General features: G+C 43.7%; 1 protein-coding gene across 1 annotated transcript in view; it reads right to left on the bottom strand.

Annotated features, from left to right (window-relative positions):
* The window catches only part of PCCA (propionyl-CoA carboxylase subunit alpha), a 275,454-nt gene extending 270,531 nt beyond the window's left edge, over positions 1 to 4,923 (bottom strand). Inside the window, exon 1 of the mRNA XM_063392367.1 lies at positions 4,786 to 4,923. Coding sequence (XP_063248437.1) covers positions 4,786 to 4,839 — 54 coding nt within the window. The 5' untranslated portion in view covers positions 4,840 to 4,923. The remainder of the gene's footprint in view (positions 1 to 4,785) is intronic.
* Positions 4,924 to 16,594: the final 11,671 nt, after the last annotated feature.

Below are 16,594 nucleotides of genomic sequence, written 5' to 3'. Positions count from 1 at the left end.
ACCTTCCACAGACATTTCCTCAGAACACAGCCCAGAGTGCTCAGCTTGACCTAAAGACTTCCTTGCATCTTGTAAAACTAGGAGAGTGCAGAAGAGTCATCTGATATAACCTATTTTTGTCATGATTTGTTACCTCCATTTGATAAAGCTTTGGACTCCTGAAAGGCCAGGAATGCAGGCTATTCATTTACGAGAACTCAATTCTGGACTTCTGCATTTGGCTTGGTGTTTCCCACATCTAGCAAATTTTTGGAAAACAGTATCAGTTATATTTTGGAAAAGCATCCTGCTTTGTCTTATCAATTGCAAAATCGCCAAACTGAGCTAAAATAGTTGTAAGTTATAAAAAAATTCATATTAAAAAAATCAAACTACAGAGTACCTTGTAGAACAGTATGTCCACTGCACACTGCCACTTTGAGACCTCACAGACAACCTGCCTCCTTCTTGGGCACCCAACCCTAGGAAACCTTCTGAGGTGGTTTAAGGACACAGCATACAACAGCAAAACAGAAAATTAGCTTGCCATTTAGATAGGGCTTATATGTGCGTTTTTAAAGGTTTACATGCCCTCATGACGGAAGGAAATCTCCCTGCCATGCCGACCAGCTTGTAAATAAGTCACTGATATTGAGCTTTAGAGGCAGAAAAGGTCTCAGTGTTGAAACGGAGACACAGAGCTGCAGATTTCAGGCAGGAAAAGCATCATGTATCAATATTTGCTGTAAGAAGTCTGGTATGGAAAGAAATGTGTATTTTAGTATTACTAAAAAATACAGTAAGCAATACCCAAAAGTAACAGCCAGACTAGCACATTTCTTTTCACTAGACAAATTCTACCTCTCCTAAGATTTTTGCCCCTATGCTTTCAGAGTTTCAGGTGTAAGATACCATGAAAATAACCTCTTTATCTTTGTGTTGCATGTAGTATTATCCATCAGTATTCCTGAGCAGCCACAAAACTGACTAAAATGATTATTTCTTTCTTTATACTTTGATTACACAGCACTGTTCCCAAATATTTATTTTAATTTATTTGACAACATGATTTCCTGTATGTGGAACTCTACTGATGGAGTAGGTATAAAGCACATAGGAAGCAGACAACTTCAGATGACTGCAATACTTTTAATCTGTAAGGCTGAAAACATAGCTTTGTAATACAATATTGTACAAATCTCATAAATGGGAAGAGAAATGCTGCTGTATTTCTTTTCTCCAAGGATGCACTTTCCCTTCCTTTGTATACTCAGAGTGCTGAACAGCCACGGCCTTGTAGCTGTATGCTGATTCCCCTGAAGCCAACTGCAAACACAGCTGTGGTACAAGGCTCTGTAACACACACTGCACTTCACAGTTTCTTCTCGTTGACCAGACTGACAAACACCCGCAATTCTAAGAACAGAAAATTTCTTTCATATTTGCCAACACAGCATACAAACTACAAACAAGGAAACACTCATCCATCTAAGGCTATTTTTTTAAGCTAAATCATTCCTATATCCAGGTAGCTTCTCCTCTGTGCCAGTCCCTAAAGTTTGTATAGTGAACCAGGCATGGGAATACAACCAGTTGAGAAGCAACTCATAAGGAGTGGGAAAAATGTATTCTCAGCCAGATTTCAGTCCAGCTTATCCAAGATATTCATGCATAATGCTGGCACAAGTTGGAGGGAGGCAGGAGCTCAAAGGCAGCAATGTGTGATCAAGACCTGGCAGCTACAGAGAGTTGGAGCAGCTTCTAATGGCAGCAGCTCTAAGAGGTCCAGTAAGGCTGGCTGGCACCTGTGAAATAGATCACAGGCACAGTGAAACAGTGCTCAAATAGTACTGGAGCATTCTATGCAAGTTGGGGACAGACAACATAAATTAAAACACAAAGAGTGTTTCAGAAGAAGAGTGACATTTTTTACCCAATATAAACTTTATTGAACTCTCAATTTTTTTGCTTTCAAAATTTTAAGTTGTACTTTTTGCCCACAGTACATAGCACAGCATACCTGCCTTCCAAATTCCAAAAAGCTACTCCTGGAACCAGAAATCTCTACGTGAATTATGCTTTAAGAGTGTTTGTCAGTACTAAAATCCATAGTTTACATGCTAGAAACAAACACTAAAATCCAGAAGTTTATGGCTACATTCATCTCCACAGATTGGCAATCATTTGAACTCCCTTCTCTAGTGGCAAATGATAACAAACCCTGCTATCCCATCAGCCTGATACTTCTGCACTTATGAACAAGGGTGAAAATATTTCCCTGGAATAACAGCACACTAAAAATAACATTAGAGAAGAAAGGAAAGAGCTCCCACTGTACAGATAACTTCCATGACTTTAAAATGTTTGGTGCACAGATGGCAGAAAAACTTTCCATACGTTTAATTCAATGATTAGAAAACTTACCTACACTGATAAAATCTATACCAGCAGTCTACTCTTGAAGTCATGATGTACAGTATTTATCACTTTGTTTTATGTTATTTTAAACAGTCCAGCAGCTCTCTCAAAAGAGTTTCATAACTGAAATATCAAAAGCCATGTCCCACCCTCGTTCTCTGATTACAGCCTTCTTTCAACATCAGGTTTTGTCACAGCTCCAGAAGTACAAAGCACTGAAAATGAAATTTTGGTTATATTCTAAGCAGAACCTGTTCTGCATAAAACCTAAACAGAAGTGACAGGCACTACATTACAAACACAGCAAAGAGTCAAATCCCCAGCTCAGTGTTTCTGCACCTTTCTCAGGTCCTTTACTGCTTCTCACATGAAAGCAGCACATGAAGTTATGGACATCTCAGTAGCTACCAGCCCTTGAAAAAAATGTAGGAGTTCTGAACACAGCCAAGTTTGAAGACATTAATTTATTATTTGTCTATGTTAGCAAAATATAAAAGAATCTATGAAAGCAATTTCCATGCAAATTCATTTAATTATAGGTTTCTCAATGTGCTGTTGTCTTGATGGTGACCTTCAGGGCTAGAAATCACTTCAAGTGACATAATTCATGAGTGCTACTAAGTAGCTACAAAAACATTTTGTTTTACAGAGGTGCCACTAATGCAAGATTTTCAATACTGCATGCACTGGTGCTGTCAGACAACACCCTTGAGATGTCAGAAAAAAGGAAACAGTAGGCCTTTTACAGGCCTTCTGGAGGCTTCAAAGAACTGACATCAAAGTCTTAGAACTTAGTAGGAAGAGCAGAAGCCTTCCACATCTATACACACATGCTCATGGCTACCAAAAATGAAGTTGGCAAACAGGATGAGCCCCCTGTTAATGTGAAGTCACGTCCAATAAAACAACTTTGGTTTTCAAAAAGCTTCTCTTGTGTACACCTTCACAGGAAAACAGGTTTACTATTTATAAATATTTCATAAGGAAAAATACTTGGGTAAAACACATGCTCTTTTCCTCTTTAACTCCTTTTCAAAATCCCCTGCCCACAGAAACCATCTATTTTACATGATTGCTAGAAACAGGTGAGGAGTTCTTTACAGTATTGCTAGGAGGCAACATTTCTAGAGAGAAGGCCATCCCACACCCTCAGGGGTGCACTGGGCAAAACACTTTCTGTAATTCATTGCACTCTTCTCCACTGGAACTCTATACAAATTCTCCTTCTCAGGGAAAAAAAAAAAGTAAATTCTTTCAACAGTAAACAATTAGAAGTATGTTGCACTACTTTTCCCATGAAGAAACAAACTGCAGTGTCATTCAACTGGTTACACAACACAATGTGCAAATGCTGTTTGTTCTTATCTAAAATACTATCTTTCTCTTAATACAATCTGTAGAAGTAACAGAGATGAAAACACAGCAGGTGCCTCAGTGAAGTTACTCCACATGGAATAAGGTTTTCTTGATCATTTCAGTTCTTCATCAGAAACACTGGTATGGCTCGGCAACAAGTTTATTGCCTTTCCATGAAAAGCAAGAAAGAGAAAACCACAGTAAAGCTTTAAGTAACAGCTGCAAGTTCGATAAGTATCTGGGGTAAAGGGGGAGGTGGGGGGGAAGAGACAACTCCTTTCCCTGTTAGCTAATACTTTACAACTAAAAATAGCACAAAACCACCCTCTACCCCAGAGTTTTCATAAGCTTGTGTTTAACAGAGGGAAAGGGCAGAAGGTAACTGAAATCACAGAACCTCAGAATCAATCAGCTCAAAAAAGACCCCTGAAATCACCGAGTCAAACCTATAGCCAAACATCACGTCAACCAGACCACGGCACTAAGTGACACGTCCAGTCATTCAATGAACACCGCCGGGGACGCTGACTCCACCCTCCCAAAGTATCACATAACCCGGCTCACCAGCAGAAAATTACCCTTAGAAAAAAGCCAAAATAAACAACAACAACAAAAAAAATCACGGTCTCCTGGCAACACGCCGACGGGATACACCAAGGAAGGGCCTCTGGGATGCCGGGAGCCCGCAGGCACAGAAGCCAGGAGCCAGGCTCCACAGCCCCCGGCAGCCGCCTGCTCCCGGCCGGCACCCGCCGACCATCCCCGGCCGCACGGCCGCTCCCGGCGCCGGCCCGGGGCCGCGGCCCAGCACACACAGAGCCCCCGAAGCCGCTCAGCCAGCCAGGGGTCCCCGCCGGTCACACGGGGAAGCTCCTGGGGGAGAGACACCACCCACCCCCCGCCCTCTCGCACACAGAACAGCTCCCGCCCGGCGACCCCATCCGACCCCAGCCACGGGGAGCCTCCACCACCCGCAGCTCGGTGCTCCCAGGCTGCCGCCACTCTCGGGCCGGCCCCGAAGGCGACGCTCACCCCTGGCAGCCGCGCCCGCCGGCCGCCCCAGCGCAGGAGCGGAGCCACCGCCATGTCCGCGGCCGCCGCTGCCCGGCCGCCCTTTCACCCGCGCCGCCGGGGCCGGGCCGCGCGCAGCCAATCCCGGCGCGCGCCCGCCCGCCGGGGGCGGGGAGGGGCGCGAGGCGCCCGCCGCGCGCGGCACGTGGCCCTCGGGGCCGCGCTTGCGCGTGCCGCTCCGGCCGCGGCAGCGCGCGCCCCTGCGCCACGCTCGCGCTGCGTCCGTGCGCGCCCGGCGCGTGGGGCTGAGGCCGGCGGGGCCGCGCGCTGTGCGCGCACACGGAGCCACAGGACCCCCATGGGACACATACAGTACAGGGACCCGCAAGGGTCACCCCAGGGCAACTGCTGGCCCTGCACAGGACAGCCCCCGAGGCGCTCCGTGTGCCTGAGAGCATTGCCCTAAGGCTTCTTGAACTCTGCCAGCCTGGCGGTGTGACCGCTGCCCTGGGGAGCCTGTTCCAGGGCCCAACCACTCTGTGGGTGAAAAACCTTTTCTTAATAGCCAGCCTGAACCTCCCCTGACACACCTTCGTGCCGTCACCCTGAACATACGCGGCTGCCTGCTCCTGTGCACCTGCCAGAAGCTACAGCAGCACCGGGCAGGGATCCATCCCTTCCCTGGGCTTCCGTGGGGACAGGGTGAAAAGCACACCTGTGACAGCGTGCCTGATCCAAGTTCCTTTCCTATGAAACACAAGCGCGGTCGGCATGAGAGAGATGCTGATCATCCTCTACTTCTCATCATCTGCAGGAGGTACTTACTGCTTGACTTCCTAGCACGTGAGAAACTCCGAATCAGCTCCTTCTGAAATGACCTGTGCGGCTGAGTCCGGGTTCTCTGCTGCAGGTGTGCTGGATCTCAGCTGATGGACATGACAGAGTACAGATGGCGAGCCCCACGTAAATCGTCATCCCAGGAAACACTGTGAAGGTTTTGCCATGAAGAGAGTGCATGAGAAGTATCGCTGTTACCATCTCAGACCTCTGTTAAAGTACAACAGAGGCATAAACTGCCCACAGCACTGACGCATAGATAAGACACAATCCAAGATATCCTAACAACTGTTCACAAAGCATAGGAATAACAGGATTTTTTTTCTTTAAACAGCATTATTTCTACACTTTTTTCCCTACAATGGTGATGTGGGAGATGAGGGTAGACCCAAGCCTCCTCTTCAGTACTCTCCTTACTACAGTAGCAGATCAAAACTACATTTTCTGAGGCTGAAAGACAATTATTCTCAGTTAAGAAAAAAGAGTAGGTCATAGTTTGCAGTTCACCCAAGACATGCTTTACAATAAGCTCCTGATAGGGTTAGAAGACAGCAAAAATTATTACATCTATAAGGAAAATGTATATGAGCAGTACACACATTTAGATTAGGAATAAGGCCCTTAGACTTTAGAACAGTCTAGGTCCTTGGGCAGGTAAGAAAGTGCTTCCTGTACAGCCAGATGATTATATAAGTGCAAGTTTTACCAGCTTACATCACCACCTCAATTCACACGTCATTACATAACAACCCTTATATTTTATGCTTTTATAGTCCTCAATAAATTCTCTCAGGCTATATATACTATATGTACAATCACATTCTGCATATTCCCATGCTGCAGGGAGACACCAGAGGAGGGCAGAAGCTCCTGGGCCACTGGGTTCACCCAAATGTGGATATTTTCATAGTACCCTAGCTCATGCTGCCCTCAGCAAAGCACAAGTCCCTACTTGCATTTACACTTAATACTGAAAATTTTGCCTGATATCATTGTTTGGCACCACTTTTTAAACATCTTGTATCAGTATTTACATTCAAACTGAAAGCCATGCCAAAAAAAAAAAAAAAAAAAAAAAAAAAGAGAGAGAGAGAGAACAGTAGTATCTGAAGGGAGAGTGTCAAGAGGATAGAGAGCTAGGATCTTCTCAGTGGTGCTGGTCAATAAGATGAGAGGCAAAAGGAGAAGCTGAAACACAGCAAGTTCCATCTGAACATGAGGAAGATCTTTACTATAAGGGTGACTGAACTTTGGAAGAGAATCCCCAGAGAGGTTGCAGATTCTCCTTCCCTGGAGTTACTCAAAAGCCATCTGGAAACAATCCTGAGTATCGTGCTGTAGGGGTCTGCCTGAGCAAGGAGTTTGGACCAGAAGACATCCAGTGGTCCCTTCTCACCATTCTGTGAACTCTGCTGCATACCAAAGATTCGTGAAATAACTTCTCTCCCTTTCCTCCCAGGCGACTAGCAAAAATGAAATCGGCATTGGTTCCCCTCTGTTGCACACTTACGCATTTGCTCTGCTGCATTAACAATGCCTACAACCACACAGGTAGGAACAATGCAAGAAAACTCTTCTTAATATGTCTGCAGGAGGTCACTGTATTTTCACTTGATAGTCACAAGCAGACCCTGCAGATTTTTTTTCTCAGTACACGTGGAGAGCCTTGAAAGTAAAAGAGACCAAGAGCAGAAGGCAGGTAGGCTGACCACATTCACCACAGGCACTGCCTTAGGTGTATCAGATGCACAGATACACACCACAACACCGTGTTACTGCATTAGAACAATATCCTGAGGCACCTGACGTCAGTTCCTCCTGCAGGCATAAAGCAAACAGTCACATGGCATCACCGGGGTGTTTTCTTTTCCTCTGTGGAGGAGATTCTGTTTGCCAGCCCCAGTTGAGGGATCGGCAGCCACCTACAGAGGCGCATCAAAGGAGGCCCCCCACAGCTGCAAAGGGAAACTGTCTGGGATTACACACAGACCCTGCCAGCTGGGTGCATAAAGAACTTGATGAGAAATGGCCTAATGCAAGCCTATTTCCAAGTGAAGCTAAGGCTCCTCACGAGTCGAAGGGACTGGGGGGAAAAAAGAAAAAAAATGTTAATCTCTCTGCACATGAAGTTTTCTGCTTTCGGTGTTATTTGATTCTGATAGATTTCTACTAGCAGTCTTTTTGCCTATTCTGTTTTGAAATGGGTAGTGTACACAACATATAAAATCTTGCTTCTGTCAGAAGAGGAAGATATGTAATGGCTCAAGATCATACACAACTACTATTGAACATTTTAAAAAAAAGAGAACTTAACATACATCACCACTGCTAAAGAAATTCTAGACATTCAAAAATTAAATTGCAAAACTAAAATATCTAGAATAATTAAAGGATATATGAGTTTGGATAAAAACAAACACCATGGTTCTGCATGCCTGCAAGCACATTTATAATGCAATAAGTCAATATACCCTCCTGTGTCAGTTAGTGAGGCTGTTAATATGCAGAAATTTAAGCAGGTTTATAAGACACTGGAACACTATGCAACTTATTCTCTCATTATTTTAAGGGGGTCCTAGAGAACTGCAGCTTTGAGTACTGAGAATTTCTTTGATCCTTTCATTAGAGCAGAGAGTTACCTTCATCTTCTAACATAACCCCAAATTCAGACAGAAATCGTAAGTTGTTGTATCATCACCTAAATTTTAAGCTGCAGCCCAGGGAGAAAACTGGAGCAATTGCAATCCTTCATCTAATAGGGAATATATTGTATCGGGTTTACTGAACATGAAATGCCTTATGCACAAAAGCATGTGCCTGAAGAACTCAAAGCTAGAAAAATTCTTTGAAGTATCTGTTATATATTCTGTAAACAGCCTTTTCTTCTATCAGCATTCTGTTCAACACTCTGCAAGAGACAAAAATTCAGCCTTAGAATCAGACTAGTCAATATCTCCTTACATCTCTGCTGTGTACCTACAGAAAAACCTTGACTGTGAGGAAAGATCCCTTATGCCAGATTCACCTAAAAGAGTGAAGAGCTGGAGGGGTTTTCAGGCACCCCAGAGAGACCCCAAAGCCCAGCCACAGACCCTGAGAAACCAGGAGAGGGTGCAAGCTAACAGCTCCCTACCCATCTGGGGCACCATGCCCAGCTGCCCAGGCTTTGGAGTATGGTGTGGCTCTTTGGAGGTGTCAGGAACACCCCAGCCTGCTAAGGCTCCTCAGGGTTGACCCTACCACATAAACACATGCTTCAGAGCTGACTTGATCCTTAAATTGGCCTCCTAGCCTCAGGGGTATCTTGAAGCTTTGCATGCCGTGTGGTCTCTCTTTCTCCAGGAACACAAACCACCTAGGCATCATCATTCAAATTCCCCAGCCTTCAAGTCGCCTCAGGAAAGTCCTGAACCTCCCTGGCCTCAGAAGCTTCTTGGAGGCAACTCAAGTACCACTAGTCCATTCTTAGAGGGGCTTAACCTCATCCTCTACCTGGCTTCAGGGGTAGCGTCCCCAAGCCAGATTGCCTTGTTCTGTGATCCCCTTGGCCCCCAGGGACAACTTTAACCTCTGCAACCATACAGTTTAAGAGTGGAGTTCAGGGAAATTTGGATTTTCCAGCTCTTGCTCAACCCAAGTTTCCTGCTGCTGGTCACACACCCCCACACCCATTCCACCCACACCAGCCCTTCAGTCTCTACAACTCTTTGGGGGCAGCATGAACTGGCCCCAGCCACCCCAGGAGAGCCTCAAAGCCTAGGCAAGGGTGACTCGGGGAGCTCTCACCTACAAGGCACAATCCTGTAGGATCTGAACAGGGTGGGCAGACTTGGGAGCTGGTAGCGAGGTCCATCAACAGTTCCAGACTGCTGAAGGCTGGTGACGTCCTCCACTTGGGTGGAGGTCTATCCTGGAATTCCTGTCAGGTGGAGCAGCAAGAGGCAGGGCTGAACACAAAGCCATGACAGTAGTGCAAGGTTCAGCCAGAAGACAGGAACAGAGACTGGAGACAAATACACCTCCAACAATATAGCTTGAAGCAAGGCTGAAGTCTCAGGCCTGAGCTTAAATGGATTCCCCAGGATATGGGCAGAGGATATGGGTGAAGGGCCCAGGTGAGGCTGATCGGGGACATTAAAGGCTGTTGGTGCATTCAGTGCCCCAACACCCTGTCAAAGTTGCTCGCTGCAACACAGGGCTGGATATGGAAAGATGCAGAAAGGAGCTCACACATTAGCAGACTGAGAGTCCTTTAGTCCATGGTCCTTGGGGACCATGTCTGGCTTCCTCCACTCTGATGATTTGGATCAAACATAACTTTTAGCTTTTTCACATCCTCAGGATGTTAGAAGCCCAATGGCAGAAGCATGATGTAAAATCTAGGAGTTAACACTGCCTGCTTCAGGCCTAGCTGGAGTCAGCACAGAGCCTGCAGCAGGGAAGCAGAGCACCTATCAGATAATTCCAAGCAGCTCATGAGGTGTAGCTCTAAATGGCACAAGCTCTAAATGGCAAAATCCCTTTCGGGAGGGCATCACACTTGGATGTGATGAAGTGATACTGCTTAATGAAATTGAGGTTAGCACAGGAATCTCAACTGCTTTAACACCAAGAAGTGATGTCTCTGTGGGAATTGTGTTTTTCCTTTGATTTCATGGACTGAAGGGTTCTGCAAGGCTGCATCAAAGTAGCAGAAATCCAGAGAGTTCTTTAAGGAGAAAAAGGATGAAAATCTGAAATCCACAGAGAGAAGGCAAAAAGGCAAAAAAAAAAAGTATTCCAGTGTAGCCTGGAAGTATATGCCACCTTAATGAAATAGTGAAAGAGACTCATAGTCTGAGGAGAGCTCAGACTGTGCCAATGTAAAGGTCTTACTTCCTCTTCAGGAGCCTTGGGACAAGAGTGTTACAGAACCAGGATAACCACGATGGCTCTACAAGTCTGAGCAAATACGAACTCATAGTGTTATTCACTGTGTTGTACAGAAATTAGCTTTGCCTTGGAACCTTGCTGAACAACTCCTGGAGCTGTCACACTTGTAAGACCAAGGAAAAGTTAACACAATCATATGATTGCTATAATTGCTGTTGATGCAATGATGCCTCTAGAGGTTCTGCATGATGAGCAGGTCATCTGTCTGGGAACCAGGAAAGTGACTTTTAAAACCAGAGAGGTCCAGAGCACTCATTGTGTATAAAATGCATTTAAAAACTCTAGCACATGGACAAAAGTTTTGCTGAGTTGCTTCTCTGCGGTTCTCTATGCTTCGCTGTTCACATTGAGTGACAATGGGCTTGCCTAGTAGTCTGAAATTTACTGCCTGCTTGTAATGTGAATACAGTTTTAAACAGCTTTGGATTCTTTCTAAGGCATTAGGAGTAACCCCAAAGATTAAAAACAAATTTGTAATTCATTTGGTTGAAAAAAAAAAGCATGTTGTCAGGACTAACAAAGATTTGCGCAATGGCTGTCGGGGCTGTCAAGCCCTAACAGAGTCCTGATGAATTCTTGCTGTAGTATTTATTGCCTGAAGGTTCACTGCTCAGTAAACAGAATGGTACATTTAAATTTAAGATTGCTTTTAGAATTTGCTACTCCTGGGCATGGACAGGCTAAAGGAGATGATGGAATTCCTTAAAAGAGGCAGTAAATTCAACAGGGCTAAATCATTTATTTGAATTCCAGCCATGGCATGAAAGCTTGGAGCAAGGTTGGTTTGATCGAAAGGAAAAGAAGCTTTCTTCTTGAGTACATAGTACAACCATACCCCTAACTACAGAGATGGAAGTGAAACTCCGAGGGAGGAGAGGGGAACAGGCATGACAGAAATATTTGCTCAGCTCTGTTCCTGATAGTGGCAGCCAGAACTGGCAGTTGAAGCAATCTCCAGTGGGTTACAACTTGTCTTGCTATTGCAGCAAAGACATATGTTCTCACCCATCTCCTCTAATTTCTGATGGATGCATTGGAAATTTCAAACTTGTAAAAAGGAGATCAAGAAGGCTGAGTCTCAAGGTCAAGCAGCATATTCATTTAGTCACAGCTCTCTGACACAAAGGGGTCCCTATTGTGTGGATTTTCCCATCCCATTTTCCTCAGAATGATTAGTATCTTCTGTATGTGGCACAACATATGAGTGATAATCCTCGTATCAAGCATGAGGCTACTCCTGGCAGGTCTGTACTTTGCCTGTGAAGGCTATTTAAGACCCCTGTCTTTACAACTTTTCTCTGGTATGAATTTCCCAACACCCACATATTTCGTATTGGAAGCTTCATATTCCTTCTTGGATCCAGTGATGACAAGGGAGGACAAAGCATTCACCATAAGGTGCTAGGAAGTGCTTTGGTAGTTAGGATTTTGGTAGGTCAAAGGGTGGTGGAGTTAACAAAGAGGTATTTTGAGGTATTAATTTCAGGAACTCCAGAGCACAAACAAGGTGTTAAACACTGAGGGAGGAGCACTACAACCACTACTTGCTCTCTCTCTTCCTTTTCTAAGAAAAAGAGGGTTCTTCATTCAATCCATGATCCAAATTGGTGACTGGGCAAGGCTGGGATGGGGCCCTAATTGTCCTGGTCAGCCTCACTGCACCCATGTTATCAGCCCAATTATCCCTTTTCAGCTCAAGTCTGGGTCATTAGGCCTGCTCTGAGCTGCCTGTTCCTGAATTATTGTTCATATTTTCTGGGTTGACCTTGCACCCAACTCATGAACTTGTCTCTGCCTGATGATGGTTGGACTGTCAATGGAACTTTTTGCTGTCATGACCCCACTGGGCTGCTGTGAGACTGCCTCACTTAGGTTGTATCCACCCTCAGCTTACATGATCCCTGAAAACTCACCTCATTTTTCATGCCTCCTCCCCTAAAGCACCACACCCTCTACCCACGTTTAGGAGCCCCATTGCAGTTTGCTGGACTGTTGATGAGACCTGTTGCCTTCAAAACTGTTGTGTTCCTCACCCAACAGTGAGGGCACTGCCATGCCTGTGCTATGATCATCCTCAGCTCACCTTCCCTCGTGAAGCAGCCTTGAGATTGCTCCTCTCTGACAGACTGTAGGGATTGTAGGAGAAAGGGAAGTCTGCAAGGGACTGCTGGGAAAGAGAGGGAGATGGGAGAACTCTGGGGAAGGTAGCATTCCCCAGCCACCACCACTAATTCTCATATTTCTGACAGCTGATCTCAGCTGTGTCAGAAAAGATCACAACAAATGTGCTGTTTCTCCAGCACTTCAGGAGAAGCAGCAATAGTTCCCACTCTTTGGAGCTAGGTACATTCTCTTCCCATTCATCTTGTTCCTGCTGAGAGCTACCTACTTTGTAAAGATCTCTGTGTGGTGGGTCACAGAGTGGGGTCAGCCTCCTTTAGGATTGACAAAAGACCATTTTATTCCCTGGGAAAATGTCCAAATTCTGGTAACTACTGCCTTGTGAACAGACAGATACCTCTATCCTCCTAGCACACTTCTGGAATGGCCTTATTTCTCCTCTTTTTTGTTGTTGTCTTCTGGGTTTTTTTTATATAAGTATCTTAACAAGCCCATATGAAGCCAGATGCCATTTCCACAGCTGCACCTTGTAAAGTGGGCACCAGTGAGACTTCATCTCATCCAGATCCAGCAGTGGAGAAGGTACCCTGGTCATCCTTGGAGGAACTGAGGAGGAGAAGGTGATGAAGGCAAAGCCTCACTGAAGTGATCCATCAGATCAGAGTGAAATTAATATTTAGAAGAATGTGTACAAAAAGCAGGGATATCCTTAGTTACACAGCTAAAGGACAAGCAATATAAATAAAGATGGAGCTTGTCCTGTCAGGACACATAATATCAACCAAAGACAGAGGAAAAGAGCAGCAGAATAGCCTCTATTCAGCAGAGAGCACATTCAGCTGTTTAAAAGACCTTGTAAGTGTGGCCGGGTTATTCACATGTGCAGAACTAAGTGTGTACTTAGGCTCCCTCCTAAATAGGGGCCCAAAAGCAGTCAGGATTTCACCCAGATCACATAATGATTTAGTGAGGCTGTAGGAAATAATCTCTGAAGGCACTGGCCCTTTCTCCAGCCAGTGAGTCATGGTGCCTCTCCATGCAATCTGACTGGCATAATCCTGGAGGGGGGCGGGGGGGGGTGGGGCTGGGAAAGTAGGAAAATAGAAAAGGATTTCCATTTTATCAAGATAAAGCTGTAGCCGGAGCTGATAACAGGTTACTTGAAAGAATGCCGATCATGTACACTTAGTGATTGTTGCTTAATTTGTTTAAGCTGAAAAAGCCTATTTCTACAGTGGAATACAAATTAGGGTAATTATGTTGTGATGGAGTACTGCATGTGTAAGATGAAAGCCTTTCTTTACAAAAGCCTCTTCATCACTTGAGTAGAAGAAAATAAAATCCTGCTTAAACAACATGTTGTTTTCTGTATTTCCATTTGAACAAAAGACTTTTGAATCTTTTTTTCTCCCTGTAATATTGCATGGTTTGGTTTTCTAAAAGTGCTTTTACTTTTGACAACCTCACAATTAAACCCTCCAACATACATTCCAATATGTAAATATAAAAGGCTGAGGTAAACATAATAATGTATAATTGTTTCACAGCCTCTGTAAACTATTAGTAGTTGAGCATTCAGATTACATACTTTTCATATTCTCCTGACCGTCACAGTTGCTCATAAGCTCATCTGTCTTAGTGTTCTGTGTTATAATAGCACAGTACACAATAATGCTTATAGTTGGTTAAAATAAAGTACTGCAGGCTTTTATGTATGATTTACAGTCAGATCATCTGATCATAAATTATTCAGATACAGATTGACAGCAATCCGCTGCACATATCTATGTGTCCATGATAATTATTTTTATTTCAACCTGTAAAAATCTTTATTTCCACTTCCTTTGTGAACTGCAGTTACTGTTTCGCAAGGGAGAGCTTCTTAAGCATCAGTATGTATGAAATGTTCATTGCACAGGCTTAGCCAGTGCGCTTATATACTTGCACATTTATCCAAATTATCTTATCCAGGCCATCCTTATTCACATGAGCAAATCTTGTAATTAGTTCCAGCAAATTGCTGTCTGACTAAGACCGACTTGCAGAAGTAAGAATTTGCAGGATTGTGCCCTTAGTTAACATGACAGGTGAGAAAATCAATTTCCTTGTGGTGGAAAAGTAGACAGTGTTAAAGTGAATACTCAGAGAATCATTATTCATTCTCTTCACACTAGAATTCAAAACCAGTATTTGAAGTTTGGGGAAGTTGTCTTAATTAGGATTATTTTAAATTGTCAATTTAAAGACTGGCAATTTAATTACCAGGAAAACAGATCAAAGTAAATGCCTGAAATGTACCTTTTAAAATGACTTATCAAGGAAGATAGAATCCAATAAAATAAGGGTGGAAAGAAAGTAAATATGCAGATTGGCCTAGTACTCCTCTCCCAGGGAATTAAGAAGACTCCCTCCCTGGCTTCATGTGCTTGACTGAAAAATCAGACATCCTTGTATGAAATAGATATGTCAGACCTGGTATATGCACATATACAGAGAAAGACAGTGGACTTTTTGTGTCTCTAAAAGAAAATGTTGTTTTCCAGGTTACTTTTGCAAAAGTAGGGCTGCTATTATGGATTACATTACTGTATTTGCAAGTAAGGTAATCTCAGCCTGAATCTCAGCATTTACAGCTATGATTGACTGTGATACAAGAAGGCACCTAGAAATGGAAGATGTAATTGGACTTGCAACAGCACAGAGCCCCATCACTCAGAGGAATCTTAGTAGGGGGACAGAGGGAGCCTAGTCCTGCCTACCTTAGGAGGATGCAAACATGAAGAGGGCAATAGCTCTCATACTTCTGTGTATGGGTGCAGGGGAGCTGAATTTGCTCAGTACCTTCTACAGGGATCTGCCACTTATTATGGCTGTTCTCACTGGTTCACGTTGTCCAGTAACTTAAGTTAAAATATATTCCTAGAGTCATTCAAATTATGCAATGAAGAAAGTATGAGAAGCAAAGGTTACTTACTAGTTACCTATCCTTTTTGTAAAATGTTTTCAGTCTTTTACAACTCAGATTGCTTTTGATATATTCAAGAAATAGGAAGCCAAATCAAAAAGCATAATATTATTAAAAGGCAATCAAAAAAAAAGTGACTATTAAATGCTTAGGGAAAGTCCACTGTATTTTTGTGACTCTATGCAAAAGTGGCTCCTCAGGCACAGCATTTTTATTGCCTTTTTTTTCTTTTCCTAAATGAAGAGGTCAGTATATGCCATGGAAGAAAATACTTTTATTATTTTATTTTATGATTATTTACATTGAGCTTATCTTGTCTCATTCTGGCATCACTTGCAGTATTTTTTTGAGTAGTCTGAGATAAAGAGCATGTTTTTTCCATTTCCGTTCTCTAAAGTGATGCTTGCAGTCACACAGTTCATAAGGATGCACCAAGGATGTTTATTAAAATGTGCTCTAGGTGCGATACCTGTACACAAAGGAAGTGTACAGGTATCACACCTAGAGCACATTTTAATAAACAGCATTCAAATATTTGGTAATGACAATGCCCTTATATTCAACTCTGGCAAAAGAGAGGGCACAGGCATTAATCTCTGTGATCCAAAACAGGTCAGCTCACAGTATTGACTTAGCAGATCTTTGGGTGATTATTATCATAACACAATAATATATTTTTATAAGGTTATTCTGCCCTCTGAGCCTTCCACTGACATCCCATGGGAGTTGCCCCTGTGTATCTGACAGCTGAATTGGTCCTCAGTGAATTTTTAGCACATGGAGCTGTGCACACAACTTTGGTTAACAATAACATGTTGCTATGGGAGCTCTGTGCATGCACCTCCTTGCTTACTGTGTCGAAAATTGCTCTGGAAGGCAAATGTAAGTATGTCTGGTATTAGTCTAATTATTAAGTAGAATTAGAATCCTGTGCTCTGTGAATCTCAACCAGAGAAGGAGCTTAGCATGAATAAA

The sequence above is a fragment of the Prinia subflava genome, chromosome 3, assembly GCF_021018805.1.
Source record: "Prinia subflava isolate CZ2003 ecotype Zambia chromosome 3, Cam_Psub_1.2, whole genome shotgun sequence".
NCBI lineage: Eukaryota > Metazoa > Chordata > Aves > Passeriformes > Cisticolidae > Prinia > Prinia subflava.
This window is presented reverse-complemented; position numbering and strand designations above follow the sequence as displayed.